We start from the raw sequence: 17,035 nt of genomic DNA on the forward strand, positions 1-17,035 counted from the left end.
AATATAAATTGTTCTTGTTTTTATAATAATAATAATAATATATATATATATATATATATATATATATATATATATATATATATATATATATATATATATATATATATGAAATTGTTTTAACTCGTTTCAATATTTTGGTTCGATAGGAAATAATAAGTAATAACAGTGTCAAAATAACTGTAATTATTCCTTCCACAAAATTAACCTTAACAACTACTGAAAAAAAACACTAAGCGGTCAAACTGCCCATGAACTATAGAATTCGGGTCGGGTTCCACCCTCCAAAAGTTCCATTCACTTCGAATAAACCCCTTGTTAAACCCCTAATAAATTAAAAAAATTTCCTTTTCTCCCTTCTCTATAAAGACGAAAGAGCACAGAAGACACCATTTATCGGTAAATTTCATTAACTTTTTGTTTCATGTTGTGAAGATTTAGGAATTTTTATCAGTAGCACGAAAATTATCACTGCACGCTATGATCTTTTGTAGCAATAGATTCATATACTGTGTGTTAAACAGACACCTCAACACGACACAAACACCTCAACACGAAGGCGTTGGATGAATCTGCACAAGCAACAAACTAGAGGCGAATCCAGGATTTGAACTTTATGTGGTTAGGAATTCCAGTGAACCCAATGACCATTTGAGTTACTGGGTTCAAATTTAATATATCTACATATTTAGTAAATATCTTAACACATATAGGGTCTGAGCCAAAACTACTGGGTTTGGCAGAACACGTAGCTAATACTATACATCCGCTCCTTCTACAAATGCATTTGCAGTAGATTCTTTGCCCACTTGACATTGTCTTTACTTCGTACATGTAGTAGTAGTAGTGGTAGAGTAGTCAATGTGATCTAGCAGGTGGACTAACAGAAATGCTTATAGATGAGGTAGGCTAAGGGTAGTTTGCCGGCAAAAGGTGTGCGTATACACATATGGAGTCTAAGGCAGTGTTGTTGGGTAACGCCAACATCCTGCCTATGGCAAGGCCCGCAAGGGAGCTCGGGTGGCCCGGGTCGGAATCATGATCGAACATGGCGCTTGCTTGGTGGCTTGGTTAAGAAATAAGTTGCGCCCTTGCTATCAGCTATAGCTTTTGGCATAATGGTAAGTACTTGATCCTAACTAGTGTGTGCATTAACACTTGCTACACATAAAGCAGATTCATTGTCCAGGGCATAAAGGGGTATGATGATTGGGCATCATCCTTTAGGCTAAAGTTTTCTTGGCAGATCTTGCTGTATGCTTCTTAGACTGGATTCAGACCTGTAATAAGACTTCTTGTACACAAACATGTACACAACATCGAGTTGAAGGCAGTGGGTGCAGCAGTGACTTCTAAACATACAGTAAATTCATTGCCCAGGACATAAGGTGTATTGTGATTGGACAACGTTCTCACATTCCTCGATTTTTGCTAAACTGCTAAAGTTCTTTTAGCATATTTTGCCGTATGTTCCTTTTTTTTTTTTTTTTTGCATTGGGTTCAGACCTATAATTAGACTTTTTGATGTAAGTGTTGCTTTTTATCTCATAGGTCCGTAAAGATGGCTGCTAATAACCTACCAACAACCGTTGACAAGGAGCAGGTTCTTTACTTTTGTGATGCGTTTATCATTTAGTCTTTGTTTTTCTGTAAGGAAAAATGCTTCCTGTGTGATTATCACACATTTGTTAGTAATTCCAGCTTCCAAATTTCAAAATACCGTCAGACCTCTCTATCACAGCATCACTATATAACTACCATTCACTACAAAAGCCAAGTTTCTTTGAAACTAATTTCCATGCTATGTTATAATATATGTTATTTATAACAGTACTTCGCTATAACAACCAAAAAAATCTGGAACAAACAAGGCTGTTATAGAGAGGTTTGACTGTATTTGCGTTCTATGTAAGACGTTGAATGCAGAACTTTTCAAGCTAAAATGTTTCTGGTTCTTACACCCCCTCACCTCTTTCCTTATGTATGCAGATTTTTGGCATGGCTGAGAAGGAGATGGAGTACAGGGTTGAATTATTTAACAAGTAAGGTGTTCCAAATTGTAACCATTTCAATCATAAGTCTTAACCTAATAGCACAATGAAATCTTCTTGGAGTAAAAAAATTAAAAGATTTGGTGATTATCCATATGATTCAGTTTTCCTTCTAATTCCGCTCCAATATTGTTGCTTAGTTACTTCCATTGAAGGCATGTGTACAAAATTTCTGAACTTACATACATTGATGTTTGTTGTTGTGATCTAGGCTCACTCAAACATGCTTCAACAAGTGTGTCGAGAGAAAGTACAAGGACCCTGAGCTAAATATTGGCGAAAATAGCTGCATCGATCGTTGTGTATCAAAATATTGGCAGGTAAATGATTCGATGATTTCATTCTAATACTTTTTTTGTTTCCTTTTGGTCTGAGGATAAGTGATCTGGTTGCAGTTAAATGAACTGTAATGTATTAGTTTTGAAATTATAGCTGCCTTTTCACTCAAAAAGCAGCGGAAACTATGACTATTTTCTTCCTTACATTTTGTGTATCATGCGCTTTTCCAGGAACTCTATCAGTTTCTAGGTTTAGATAACAGTTCAGATAGTGACCTTATAATAAAAAAAACCCAGTTCATATACTAATTTTTTCGGGGCTGTCTGGTAGTTGTGGACTAAAGCAAACAAGTATTATGTTTTTCATCTAAACAAAGCACTCATACTGAGTGGTAATTCTTACCATTTTAGCATGGGAGTTAGGGTAAAGCCGTAAAGGTCACTGGATGGGGTCACCAGAGGTTGGGGAAAGGGACAGGGTAGATAGCCTCAATGAGTACTTTAGTCAATATACAATGGATTTATGTAGGGGTGTACATAGGTCGGGTTGGTTCGGATTTTTCAATTATCAAACCAAACCAATGGTGTCGGGTTTTTAAATTTATAAACCAAACCAAACCAACAAAGTCGGCTTTTTCATTCTCGGTTTTTCTAGGGTTTTTCGGGTTTTTTCGGGTTTTCGGATTTTCTTTCGGTAAAGTCTTCATAGCATAAAATATGTAACTTGTGCTCCAAATATTTCTTAAGTCCTAGTAAAACATAACTATATAATGTATTTTCCAAGAAACTAACACAATAATATGAGATAAGTCATAGCATTATACTAAAGTATTCAATAACAAAGATAAAATAATAAAATTACATAAAACAAATATTGCTAATTAATAAGCCATAATAAAAATTAACATAATCTAAAAATACTATATAGGTCATGCTAAAGTAAGTATAGCTAATAAATACTAATATTAATTACATAACTAAGCACTAAAGAAAAAGATAAACTAAGCGATGCATTTTCATTATAAACCAATGTAAAACTAAAATAATTATCCAACACTATCGTCATTCCTAGTATTAAATTGAATTTCTTTTGTTAGCATTAATATTTATTTGAACTTTGTTTGAGTTACTACATTTATGGGCTTTAAAATTGATTTACCATTATTTCAAGTCTAAACTTGAAATAATACATTAAAAGATAAAATTATGAAAAAGTTTAAGAAATATTTATAAATTAAATTACAATAAATATTTATATGTATAAAATATTTTTAAAAATTATATAAATGTACTATCAGGTTGGTTTAGTTTCAGTTTGACTTTTTTTAGTTAAAACCAAACCAAGCCAATTATGGTCGGGTTTTATTTTTCAATACCAAACCAAATCAAACCAAACCACATCGGATTTTTTTTTCCGGTTTGACTCGGATTGTCGGTTTAGTGCGGTTTATCGGTTTTCTTTGTACACCCCTAGATTTAGGAAAAGTTCCATTTTATAAAGTCTAAGGGGTGTGTGTGATACTCATGCTAGTTTAATATAGAAATTTATATCCTGTTTGGTCGTGCTTCTAAAATCAACTTATTTTGAAAGTGAGAAGCAATTTGTGTTTGGCTAATCAATTTGTAAAGCACTTTTGAGGAGCAATTAGTGTTTGGCCAAGCTTTAAAAAGTGCTTCTAAGTATAATTTTCTCAAAAGTATTTTTGGGTAGAAGCTAGTTTTTTTGCTTCTCAAAAACTGCTTATGCTTTTACTCAAAAGTACTTTTTTTTTTCTTCTAAAAACTTGGCAAAACACCATAACTTTGGAAAAAGTACTTTTGGCCAAAAAGAAGTACGGCCAAATAGGCTATTAGTACATTCATTTTAGTCCATGAAAGCTGATTAAGACTTGAGATTACATATTGCAAGGCAAAGAGTACTATGTCTCCAAAGTTAAGTAAAATAATTGGACTCTAGTTTGTGGCCAAAAGAGTTTTTTTTTCCTTATGTTTTGAAATGATAGCTAGTTGGTAGAAGAAGTTTGAAAATAGGTAATTGAATAGTTTAGTGGATTCCGGACCAGTTAATTAAGACTTAGGGGTGGCAATTGGGCAGTTTACTTCGATATTGTGCAAGTTAAAATGGGCTGAATCAACAAGTGGATCATGACCCAACCTGCCAAAAGTTTATTTGGACCTAAATGGGTTGGGCACAATTTGACCTTTTTGTTCATTCTTTTTGGAGGCATCAATTAAGATTCTCAACCTGCCCTCAACCAATCTTGTTAGTAAAATCAACAGCAAATACTTAATTTTTTCATACCTATTTCTCTTATTTATGTAACATTTTTTATAATTCCCTCGCACTTAATTGATGTATTTAATCTTAGCACAGAACTGAAGAAACATTATGAAAATAATAGTCTCACCAATAATGTTGAGACTTCAAAGCTTTTTAAAAATTGTAGAAATGTTAATTAGCTTTTATTAGTTACTACCAATCTACCATCACTTAACATTTAGTATGTGGCTTACTAGTTACAACAAACAAGCTTAGATATAATCACTTCCAGGAAACTAATACGTGGGACACACTTATCCTTCAAGAAAGAGAATTGAAAACAATTTTTCATATTCGTAAATAACTTGAAAATAATAATGAACAAAAAGTAGAAAGAAAACTAGAATATGACTTTTGGAAGTATTTCAATTGGCAATTGTGTGGGGTTATAAATCATATGCGGGTATAGATCAGGAATAGAACTGAAGAGCAAGGGTTGACCTCGTTTTATTATCGGATTAGGCGTGTGTGTAGGGGACTATTTACCTACTAATGCCTAGCCCAAGGGTGAAGTTAGGGCACGAGTCAGTATTGGACATTTCCACGGGTTAATTCAGCTACTGTTTTCTAATGGGTTACTCTGGGCATAGCCCAAATAAGTAGACCAACAAAACACATTTTGTCCGTCCGGTTAAATCTTTGTCAGGTTGGGTGAGTTATATATTATTGGGTCAATTTCGCCACTCAATTGAGATGATGATGCTTGGGCTAATAGAGAGTTAGAGGATGTCGTTTCATTATTTTGGAAGTGTTTTTTTTTTTTAAATCTAGGGGTTGCAAATTTGGCCAGAAGTCTATAACCCGCCCCAAAATTTAATGGATTGGGTAAAATGTATTTTGCTGGTGGGATGATTTGGGCTATGCCCAAAATAACCCATAAGAAAAGAGTAGCCCAAGTTGATCCGTGAAGATGTCCAAATTGGCCTATGTGATGCCTAAATCAAGATGTGGCTCGCAAGCAGATAATCGACTTCCAAAAATCTATATATCCTATTGCGCTAATTGTATGAGGAACGATTTGTCTCTTGTGAATATCAAGATTTAGTTGATGTGTATTTTTTGATATTTTGGGAAAATAATCTTCAATGCGATAACAATAATTAGTGTTTAATCGTGCTTTGGTGCAAATACTATTGTCATTGGCCCAAAGTAGTTGAATATTAAACTAAAATTTTAAAAGGAGCTTAATGTCAATTTAGTATCTATATCTATCTATTTCTATGTAGTATATATCATTATATTATTGGAGAGTAGTGAACAAGGGTCTTAAGAGCATGTTTCGCTTAGTTGATTTAATGTAGTTGATATTTGATAAGCATTAGGTGTTGAAAAACACTTTTAAGTGCTGAAGCTTATTTATTAAGTAATCAGTTACGTGTTTGGATAAAAGTGCTGAAATGATAATAAGCAACTGAAGTATTTGGTAGAAATCTCCTCTAATGTAGGTGCACCTAGTTTGGAATTATTTAGGACTTGAATGAATATAATGTAGGCTTTTAAATAGGGGTAGGATAGAAATATGGGTAATAAGTGATTACGATCTTCCTAAGCACTATAGAATTCAACACTCACCTTCTTTTCTTTTCACAATGTTCACCCTTTGCTTATTTTTCAAACTTTGTCGTCCCTTTATTTCGCAACTCCTTTTTTCTGTGAAGACCTGAAGCACTTGGCTACGAAGGCTGAATTTTTGCTCCTTCAGTTCCTTCTTCAGTTTTGGCCTTTGCTCAATTTTATGCAAGTGTTTGATGCTATTCCATATTTTATGCTCTCACATCAAACCATGGTTAGTCAATTAGTCACAGTAAATGGGGCATAAATCCATCAAAAAGCATAAGAGAAGCTGGTAAAAATACCAATCGCTGCTAGCAATATAAATCACACTACTTTATCCCCTCCCCCCCCCCCCCCCCACACACACACACAAAACCCCAACCCCAACCCAAAAAAGGGGACAACATCAATGCACTCTGTTGGGATATCTGATTCGGGATCTATATGCATGTCGATGCTATGTGGTAGTTGATGCAGGTATTGGTCATATATTCTTGGTTAAAGAGCCCTAATTTGAGCCAAATCAAAAATTTAAATCTGAACATAGTGAACAGCTACTTATAAGTCAGACCTCTTTTTAGTTGCTAATTTTTTGTCAAACAATCGTATCGGTGTTACTTTAATGTTTTTTGTGATTCTTCAGCTTGTGGTAAATTCATGCCACATGCATGCTTCTCAAACTCTATGCACATTAACGGGCTTCTCGAGTTGAATACAACTAGCATACAATTTTGTTATTCAAATATGTTTCAGATGTCCTCTGGTAATTTTATGCTGAAAATGTAGATAGCTTTGGTACATCTGCACTTGTCAAATATTCAAGTCACTTTTTATTTTTATTTTCAGGCAACAAACCTTATCGGTCAGATGCTCGGTAATGGACGATCACCCCTGTGAAATTCTTCTACGCATGACCATATAAAGACCAGGATATCATATGAATTAGCATTATGGTTTTGTTATCGCCACCAAAACCTTGAAATTTTGATGTTTTTCTGAGATTTACAGTAATGTATTTTTGCGGTTGGTAAGCATATAGGTTTTCGTTCCTTTTTTAGGATTAGTTCCAGTGACTTCCTTCTTTATATGGAAGTATTTTAATTAAAGCTTTGTCATATTGTCCTTCTTAATGTAACTGAAATTTCCTCTTTCCACATTTGTCATTGTTAGACGAATTTCCTATCTAGACTTTCAATTTACCATGGCCTTTCTTGTAAGCGTGGCCCTTATTGATGTTAGTAAAAAATGTTATTCAATCAAGCCATCCTTTAATTCAAATAAAAAATGTGTGGAATTAGTCGAGGTGCATGTAAGTTGGTTTAAAGACAGCCTTGTTGGACAAAGTATTTCATGTTCACGCATGGTCGGGGAAAGGCCGCACCCCAAGGGGTGTAACAATATATATATATTGGTTCATAGGCAAAATACTAGAACTTTTGTCCAAACTAGAATGTACTGGAATTTTTGCGAAGTCTTTTTAATATGTATATATTGTTTATTTTACAAATAGAAACTAAAATATGAGGCTCATTATCTCTTTTCCAGAATTCTTGTTAAGGATGCAAAGAAACCGGCGTTCAAGGTAAGTGCTTTTTTTCTTTTTTCTCTCATTCATATTGTCTTTCAAGGCTTATATATATAATGACTTCAATAAAAATAAATAATCAACTGATTGAATTATCTCACAAGTCACAATTTAATTGAAAGAAAAAATTAGTTCACTATTATTTGAATGATTTAACGATTGGCAATAACAAAAAGTTTTAGAATTGATTAAGTCAATATCGTTTTCAAATATTAGACAACAGAGCTACAGGGAGCCTCTAAGGAGGCGTTTGGTTTATTTTGTCAAATTCATTTATTTTGCCAGCCTTAGTATTTTTTCGATGAAGACAACCTTTTTTCTTAGAGACTTAAGTTTTTTATAGACATTTTTAGGATCCATTTATTAGCTTAAAAGCCAACTAACATTTTGTGTTGAGTTTAATCTTTTAAAGGTAGAGTTCTTTGGTAATAAACTGCAGTTTTGATCAATTGGAAAAAGCAGTGGACAAACTTTTGATAAAAATGTAGTCATTTAATGCCACGCATGATTTTTTTCTTTTGTTGTAATATAATTAACATTCGTAATTTTCAAAAACTTATATCTTTTAAAAATTTTATTTTATGATTTAAACATATTGTTAAATATATATAATATTTATGTTAAATTTTAATTGAATGCTTATTGGTATTGGGTAAATGCACAACACGCATATTCTGGGACTAATTACTGTAAACGTTATCCTAATATGCCTCAATTGCGGCTACATTCTCCGTATTCAAAATCAAACACTATTTTTATATACTGCAAATTCTACACAAATATGATTTTTATCTCTATATTTCAATCAAGACACTTAAAACCCATTATGTACATGATTCAATATGCAGTTAATCATTTAACTTCCCCGGCCCAAATTATCAAAAATAATAATATGTTCGTAGGATCCCCTTCACAAAAGAGAGTAAGTTTTTAACGTTAAAATACAACGAATATATATAATTGAGTCATAATATTATAGGGATGCTAGTGTAATTTACTCGAATTGTTTAATGTTAGAATTCAAATAATGAAGGAGGCATTGTCCTATTTAAGATGTAAAATTGCTAATATTTTAACTTTTATTACAAGATAAAGATTAATTTTCACATTAGAAACACTATAAGTGAGAAGTGCTATGCAATATATCTTATATAATTTTTATATATTTTCTAGAATAGTTAGGATTTGCATCATGATGGAATGATACCAGGGTGTTGCATAGTGGTCAGGGAAGTAGGTGAGAACCATGAGGTTTCAGGTTCAAATTCCAGTGGAGACAATTACTAGGTGATTTCTTCCCATCTATTCAAGCCTTGGTGGATAGAGTTATCTGGTACCTGTTGCTGGTGGGAGGTGGCAGGTATCCCGTGGAATTAATCGAGGTGCGCGCAAGCTGATCCGGACACTACGGTTATAAAAAAAAATAAAAAATCATGATGGAATGATGAAAAGGTGAATCTGTGTGCCTTTAATGAGATAAATCGAATCTTGTGCATTTATGATAGTGAGACCAATTCGATAGTAATTAACCTTTGAGTTTTATCCTTGAGTAGACTAAAGTGAAGACATTGGAGCAAATGACGGTGTCTATAAGAGCTGCATTGTAAGAGAGGCTACGCTACGTGGAACGTCCGTAGATGAAAACACTAGGCCAGACGGCTTAGAACCGCTGCACAAGGATACCGAGTCTTCTTTTGTTATAACCCGCACATATTGATGGAGCCGATGAAAGGAGACTATGCAAAGCTTGTAAAAGGGGAGAGGCGACGGTGATGTTATAGCCTTATCACCATATTTTGGCAAGGTTATGACATCATTGTCGCGTCTTCCTTTTCACACGCTTTGCACGGGCCCATTTTTCGTCCGCTCCACCACCTTGTCTATGTTAAAAAAAAGAAAAGAAAATAAGAACTCTATCCTTCGGTGGCGCTTCTGAGCCATCTGGCCCGGTGCTTCCATCCACAAACGCCCCACGAAGCGTCGCATCTTAAAATGCAGCCTTCATTGACGCCGTCGGATTCTCTAACGTTTTTAGGTTGGTCTATAACATTTGGGCTTGGTACATCAACCGTGCAACCATTTGTCCCGATTTGGCAAGAGACTCATGAAAAAAAAGGAATTTTATTTTTGTATATATATGAAATTATAAACTTATTTACTCGGTTTTAGTTAGGTTTTTCTATTTACAGAAAGTAACTACAGTTTTTAAAATATATACAAATTCGGTGAAAACTATTAGTATATACAACTTAAATTTAATTTTTTGTTGTACATAATTGGAAAAAAGCTAGAACTTATGTGCAACTTGTATACAATTGTGTTAGTTGTATATATTTTCTACGTCGTTTGTACACGCGACGTATAAAATGTATATACAATTTATTTATGTCTTCTTTTTCGAGTTTCAATATGAAATTCCAACCAAAATAAACTCGAATCTTCACCAAATTCTCTTAAAATTGAGATATAAACTCCAAATAATATTCTCAATTATTTATAACAATACCCAATCCAAATAAATAATACTTTTGCAAAATTCGATTTTTAAATTCAAAGCTTCTAAACTTTTTAAATAGAGTTTTTGATGGATTAGCAGGTTTTCAGTTCAATCTGCTTTGGCAGTACATATAACTAGCATTAATTTCCTATAGAAAATCCAAGACCATATTTTCCCAATGAGAAGCACAACCTTTTCGTTTCTTGTACAGGTAGTCCCCTACCCTTTACGACGTTATTTTGAACAGAGGCTGAATAATGAAGACTGGTATTGGTTCGCGAGTTTGATATTGAGATTCTAAAGGGGAAGAAAGCATATTATCACTAATTTGTATATAATTGTTAATTCATATATGAGACTATATATAATTAAGTGATAACCTCTTTACTACAGATAAATAAATTTATAAAATAGTATAGTTGAGAAAAAAAGTCAAAAATAGTGAGTGACCCATCTACAATTATCCGCTTCTAACCCCATTATATTACGATCTTAAAACAAGTTGAACCACATATTACGCAAATGTGGGCTCTTTTCCTCTCAATTTATATTACTTTTTTGGTTTATGGGCAATTGCCAATTGGCATTGAAATTTTGCAACTAGAAACTTGCGTCTCTTTATCTTTTTTTCTTAATTACCAATTATTCTCCCTTCTGAGTATTTATATGTCAACTTATGGTTGGTAGTGGTTGCAAAGTTAGCTTGATAGTGAAAATATCTCATAAACTTTTGAATTTAAGTATGTAAATGATTTTAGATTATTGTAAGTTGTGAAAGTAGTTTAATTGTGTCAAACATGTCGGGATGTTTTAAGATGGAATAGTGTTGTCTAAATTAGGATATAAAGAGTACTACTATCTTTATGTGGTTGAAAAATCTTTGGGATTTTTTCATTCCTATACACTATATGAAATTTTATTACCAAAAATGCTCATGTTTACTTAATTATTCGGACTAAACACATTTTGTCTACAAAATATATACATTTATTTAAACTAAAATCCTTTTTGCAGTAGCCTTCCTTTTTTAGAGGGGGGATTGGGATCGCGTAGGATTCTTCCGAGAATTTTGCGACACAATCATCGCAATTGAATTAAGCCTACTATTATGCTGATTTTCTTAGTTTATCATCGCCGATACTCTGGTTTTCTCTGTCTCCTCTGGTTTCACAACCATAAGCGAAGGTTTTGAAAAATAAATTGCAAACAATTATCTACAATTGTATTAAATTCCGCGACATAATGTCCAAAATAGCTATTATGCTTCAGCTAAATGGTAATTGGGATAGCTTTGAGAGATACAAAATTTTTAATATTGACGGAATTGTAGTCAGCGATGATTCAAATTATAGTTAATTGAATTCTGCAATCTCAAAGCATCTAATGATCGATACATCAGAAAAAATTATCGAAATCAAATACATTGTCAATGAACATTGTCCTCCAATAAAAATTCGGAACGATATGGGAGTTCGAGTATACATGGAGAAGAAAAAGGACAACAAAAGCTTAGGAATGTATCCGCTATGTATAACATTGCGTGATTTTGATTTGGAATGCAGTATCTCTAATTCGAACACAATTGCAGGTTTGCTCTGTTATTTCAGTGGTGATTTTTTTTTATATTACATGCGTTCTACAATTTTTCTACAATATAGCTACAAAAATACTACATAACAAGTGTAGTTCAACTGTTATAGATAGTGAAGTATTGAATTTCACGTGTTCTATAATTTTACTACAAATTATCTACAATGTATGTCTGAACTGTAGTTAGCTTTAATTGAGTGCAGGTTCATCTGGAACACTGAAGTTGATTGATATGCAAACATCTCCGGCAATAGTGGAATATGAAAATATCATCATAACAGAACATATGCCAAATGTTATTGAATTTCGTTTTGGAACATATCTGGAACATATGCCAATGAAGCACTATTCTGTCATGAACAAGTTCCAATAACATTTTTCATATTTTTTTTGTATAGTTTGTAATATTATTGTATACAAATTATATATAATTTATAGTTTTTTTGTATATAAATTATTAAATATAAGATTTTTATGCTTAAACAGCCTATTATTTTGTAGCTACATTTTCATAACATTCTTTAAATTGTTTTTATTCTGTAGCTACTGCCTGCTATGTGTTGGGGACAATTATACATGGCACTTCAAGTCCACCAGCATAAATGATTCAGCATTGTTCAAGGTTCGAAAATTCAACAGCTTTCACCCATGCTCTTTGATGGACAATACATACATACAACGCAAACCTACTGCCACGGTAGTTGATAGCATGGTTATACCAAAATATGCGGATTGTAAGATAATTTACACACCAAAAGACATACAAACTGATATGTTGTCGGAACACGATGTGAACTTAATATACATGCAAGCTTGGAGAGCAAAGGAAAAGGCTTTGTAATTTTTTAGAGGTCATCCTGCTGATTCCTACAGTCGCTTGCCAAGTTATTTGTATATTCTGGAGAAGACTTATCCGGGGTCGGTAGTTAAATTGCAGAAGACTGACGATGACTGTTTCTTGTACGCATTTGTTGTGCTTAGTACGTCCATCAAGGGTTGGGAGTATTGTAGGCCAGTTGTAGTAGTTGATGGGACCTTCTTGAAGTCGACATATAGAGGAATAATGTTAACAGCTAGTACAATGGATGCTGCAGGTATTGTAGATTAATTGTAGAAATATTGTTGTAAATTTATTTTTTAGTATGTATTTTTTTTTCATCTCCAGTTTTATTATGGAAATTGAATTTCTTTTTGCCACATGTGATAGGTAGCATATTACCAGTGGCATACGCTGTTATTGATTCAGGAAATGACGCATCATGGAAGTGGTTGTTTGAGCAATTCAAACATGCGTATGGTGAAAAACCAAATATGTGTGTTGTTTCGGATCAGAATGAGAGTATCTTGAAGGCAACATCTATTGTTTATACCGGCATGCCACATTATGCTTGCATGTGGCATATTTGGACAAATATAAGGTCAAAGTTCAAGAAGGGTCATCTAAAGTTAAGCGAATTGTACTTTTCCACGGCACGATCATACATGCTTGATGAATTTAATGAAAGAATGTCAAAAATTGAAGAGATCGACACGTGTGTTAAAGCATACCTATACGATATTGGCTATCACAGATGGTCTCAAGTACATGCTACGGTGAACAGAACGTGGATGATGACATCAAACATTGCAGAGTCATTGAATGCGGTAACAAAAGATGCAAGAGAGCTGCCCATAGTAGAACTATTAGAGTACATGAGGACTCTTCTTGAACGTTGGACTAATGAAAAGTTATTAAAAGCAAAGGGTACATTCACATACCTTGGGAAAAAATACAACAAAGAGTTGGAGGACAACAGGACATTATCGCAGAAGATGAAAGTAAGCTATATCCAGTAACATCAGATCAATGATTCCATCAAACTAAATATATACTGTTAATTATAAATAAAATGTTATATAATTGTAGTTCTTTTGTATACGTTTCTGACAATTTATTGTGTGTTTGTAATGAAATTGTAGGTGAGGGCTTCAACAGATCACATCCATACAGTGATAGATGGTGTGAAGCGCTTTATTGTTTGTCTTCAAAATAAGAGATGTAGTTATGGACAATTCCAGCTTGATGAACTTCCTTGTGCACATACTTTGGCGGCTTTGAGGCACAAGAATGAGTCTTATGAAAACTATTATTCTCCTTATTACACGAGGGAAAGCCTTTTGCATACTTATGAAATACCAGTAGACCCGCTGCCTGACGAAAGCAAATGGAATGTGCCACAACATATAGCTGAAGAAGTTGTAATGCCACCTACTGGGAAAAGACAGCCAAGGAGACCTCAAAAACAAAGATACAAATCATGTGATGAATTAAATGCAAAGAAGTACAAGGTTTCATGTGGCAACTGCGGACTAGAAGGGCATAACAAAAGATCTTGTAAGAATGCTCCCAAGAGGAAATAAAATTTGATAAAGTCAAAAGATTTTTTGATAAAGTGTGTTGAGGTGTTCTGGAGAATTATAGTTGAGGTGTAATTGTGTTGATAAATTGAATAAAGACTGTCTCCTATAATGAAATATTTTCAGCTCTTAATGCAATTGGTTTGTATTTGTTTTATTTAATTACTGAGTGTATTCATTTAAGCCTTTCATAACTTGATTGGATTATGTATTTTTTGTATGTATAATACATAATTGTAGTTAAGTTGTAAAGAAATTTTATGCTAACAATAACGATATCAAGTACTAACGACTTTCCACCAAAAAAAAACAATAACCGATGTTTCATATTCTAAGTAGTAGTATCCTGGATAAAATAACAAAACATAGGGTAAAACAATTGCAGCACAAATCTGCTACAAATAAACTTCAACTGACTTGTTCTTAGATAACAATTTGTCTACAACTTTACTACAAAACAACTACAACTAACTAATTTAATTACAATTTTTCTACAGAAAAGGGCAACTAATTCTTTTTCTTCTGGGCTTGTGTTCTCTCATTCACAGCTGGTGCACCTTTTCTTCTTCCTAATCTGCCAGTCACCTCGCTCTCACTAATTGTACCGGTATCTTGCTTCTTCCTAGCATAATCCCAAAGTAGCGCTTCATAGCATCTACGATGTTGAGCAATATCATAAAGGTCTTCCTTTGAAACTACTGGCTCTCCAATGCTGACATATTTTGCAAATGCAGCCACGTATACACCACAGTCACTGCAATTTTTTTAGGAGAAATGATTAAGCATTCATTGTAAAATAAAATATGTTAAATAGATAAAAGGGAAAACAATTTTTTCATATAGTGATCCCTCTTTTTGTTGGGGTATCTCACCTACCAACCACTGAATGTCAAGAGGGTCAGTAACACCTTTTTCAATGTATGCCTTTATGTTCTTGTAGTTGATGTCTGGACGCTTGCCATAGAAGCCGGTGCATGACAAGTAGAGGGGGATCATAAAAGAAAATTTATTGACAACAGATTCAACAAGGTTGTGATTTCGTGAAGAGACCATAGAATCATAAACATATAGAACCCTATCGGTAATATTAAATACAACCAACAACCAATAAAATTTCTTCACAATATTTATGGGCATAATCACAAAATCAACTTGATCTCATACAATATTTGCGAGTAACGTGTACCCCAATATGTATTCTGATACAACATCCTGGGGTTTGACAACAACAAGCTTCTTATCGGTAGGAGCATTGATGTATCTGATAAATTTGTTCAATTCTAGTCTTGAACATACAATCAGTGGTTGTAAACCGTATTTTGTTTTGAGGACCATACTTTCCTCTCTTTCTCAAATAGTATAAAATAACATCATTGTACTGCATAAAAATAGATTTCATTATTTCTCAATACTTCATACAATTTAACTATAATTTTTAAACAAAAAAACTATAAAATCTTTAGATGTCGGAATACTACAGCTAGTCATCAAATTTTGCCAGGGTATGTGTTTACCGTGTCGTTGAGGACTTGCCCGTGACGTGCCAAAGTATAAAACCATTCCTTTTAATCAACTTTCTCCACTCCAAGATCATACCACGACTTAAGCTGGTTATCTTTTACAGAATAAGGCGCCTTCCTCCTATTTAAACACATAGCAATTACAATAAATATGTAGATTCAAGTGGAAATCCAAAAGATGAATGTACTCGAAAATATGAACAAATTGTATAAACTAACCTCTTTGAAACTGTATTGATACCAAAGTATAACCACCTATTGAATTATTCCAACAAGTCAGGATCAACATCTTCGCCAATAACCCCACTAAATGGATGCTTGATGAGAAAAATTGGAGGTCCAACGGAAGTACTCCCCCCAGAACTGTAAAAAGGGAGAAAGGAGGATCTGGCATGCTTTCCATGCTGCCTTGTTCTTCCTTTATGCACACGGGTTGTTTCATCTTCATTAAGCTCGCCGAACTTAACAATCTGGGAGAAGTTCTCTAACAGCTCAAAATCATCAAGTGTTACTTCCCTTTTTTCAGATCTGGAGTCATTGTCCGAATCACCTATATTAATGTAGTCGGCTGGTTCACCTTCAAAATTTAAAATAAAAGAATAAGAAGACATGTTGCATCAGCTCTTTATTGAAAATTGAAACTTATATTAAACCTGTTTTTTTTCCTACAATTATAATGTAATATATAATACCACTGAAATCTTCACGGCAATTATCTCCTTGTTGTATAATGTTCTCTTCTTGAATGGGAGATTGCATTTTTGTCTCCTTCTCCTCATTTTTTTGTTCTCCTGGAATGCTTATTGTAGCTTCCTGTTTTGGAGATTCTACATGCATAGTTTCCTTCTCTGTTACAATAAATATGTATAACATAATAAAATTATAGATAATTTGTAGTAAATATTAATATCACTGCATATAAATTGTAGTTTAATTGTAGTAAATTTGTTGAAATGTTGTCCTGCAGTTGATATGCAAAATGTATTGTGAAATGTGATGATAACATGTACTAAATCATACCTGCATTCTTTTCATCAAACGCCCCTTCAAGTTGGGAAGATAAATCAACACTTACAGGAACATTCTCCTCAATTTCTATGTCATTCACGTGCCCTGTATCTAAGAAAACCATTGGAAATATAATACAGATTAGTTGCTGGTAATTTAGGCAATATGTAGATATAGTGTAGAAATAATATAGATATATGTAGATATATTGTAGACACAATGTAGATATATGTAGATA

At 33.5% G+C, this 17,035-nt stretch overlaps 2 protein-coding genes across 4 annotated transcripts; both read left to right on the forward strand.

Moving 5' to 3' along the window:
• The first annotated feature begins 278 nt into the window (after positions 1–278).
• On the forward strand, positions 279–7,352 carry LOC104086108 (mitochondrial import inner membrane translocase subunit TIM10). Of its 3 annotated transcripts, XM_009590286.4 has the most exons (6): positions 345–396; positions 897–1,118; positions 1,549–1,600; positions 1,987–2,039; positions 2,260–2,368; positions 7,047–7,352. In XM_009590286.4, exons 3-6 carry the CDS (start codon positions 1,559–1,561, stop codon positions 7,095–7,097), a joined length of 255 nt encoding a protein of 84 aa, XP_009588581.1. In that variant the 5' UTR covers positions 345–396; positions 897–1,118; positions 1,549–1,558; the 3' UTR covers positions 7,098–7,352. The 3 variants fall into 3 exon arrangements, with proteins under 3 accessions (XP_009588579.1, XP_009588581.1, XP_009588580.1); XM_009590284.4 differs by lacking the exon at positions 897–1,118 and having other exon boundaries at positions 279–396; XM_009590285.4 differs by lacking the exons at positions 345–396; positions 897–1,118 and adding an exon at positions 1,134–1,462.
• Positions 7,353–11,764: 4,412 nt separating this feature from the next.
• On the forward strand, positions 11,765–14,272 carry LOC104086112 (uncharacterized). Its single transcript, XM_009590291.2, has 6 exons — positions 11,765–11,870; positions 12,076–12,235; positions 12,416–12,709; positions 12,854–12,966; positions 13,080–13,690; positions 13,832–14,272. Exons 1-6 carry the CDS (start codon positions 11,765–11,767, stop codon positions 14,270–14,272), a joined length of 1,725 nt encoding a protein of 574 aa, XP_009588586.2.
• Positions 14,273–17,035: the final 2,763 nt, after the last annotated feature.

This window comes from Nicotiana tomentosiformis, chromosome 2, assembly GCF_000390325.3.
Source record: "Nicotiana tomentosiformis chromosome 2, ASM39032v3, whole genome shotgun sequence".
Taxonomy (NCBI): domain Eukaryota; kingdom Viridiplantae; phylum Streptophyta; class Magnoliopsida; order Solanales; family Solanaceae; genus Nicotiana; species Nicotiana tomentosiformis.

Excerpts from the sequence above, each read along its gene's own strand:
- LOC104086108 (XM_009590284.4), top strand. The coding sequence starts at position 1,559 with ATGGCTGCTAATAACCTACCAACAACCGTTGACAAGGAGCAG. Across the intron at positions 2,040-2,259 it reads AGGGTTGAATTATTTAACAA|GCTCACTCAAACATGCTTCA; the intron begins GTAAGGTGTTCC and ends GTTGTGATCTAG. Across the intron at positions 2,369-7,046 it reads GTGTATCAAAATATTGGCAG|GCAACAAACCTTATCGGTCA; the intron begins GTAAATGATTCG and ends TTTTATTTTCAG.
- LOC104086112 (XM_009590291.2), top strand. The coding sequence starts at position 11,765 with ATGGAGAAGAAAAAGGACAACAAAAGCTTAGGAATGTATCCGCTATGT. Across the intron at positions 12,967-13,079 it reads TAGTACAATGGATGCTGCAG|GTAGCATATTACCAGTGGCA; the intron begins GTATTGTAGATT and ends CACATGTGATAG. Across the intron at positions 13,691-13,831 it reads CATTATCGCAGAAGATGAAA|GTGAGGGCTTCAACAGATCA; the intron begins GTAAGCTATATC and ends ATGAAATTGTAG.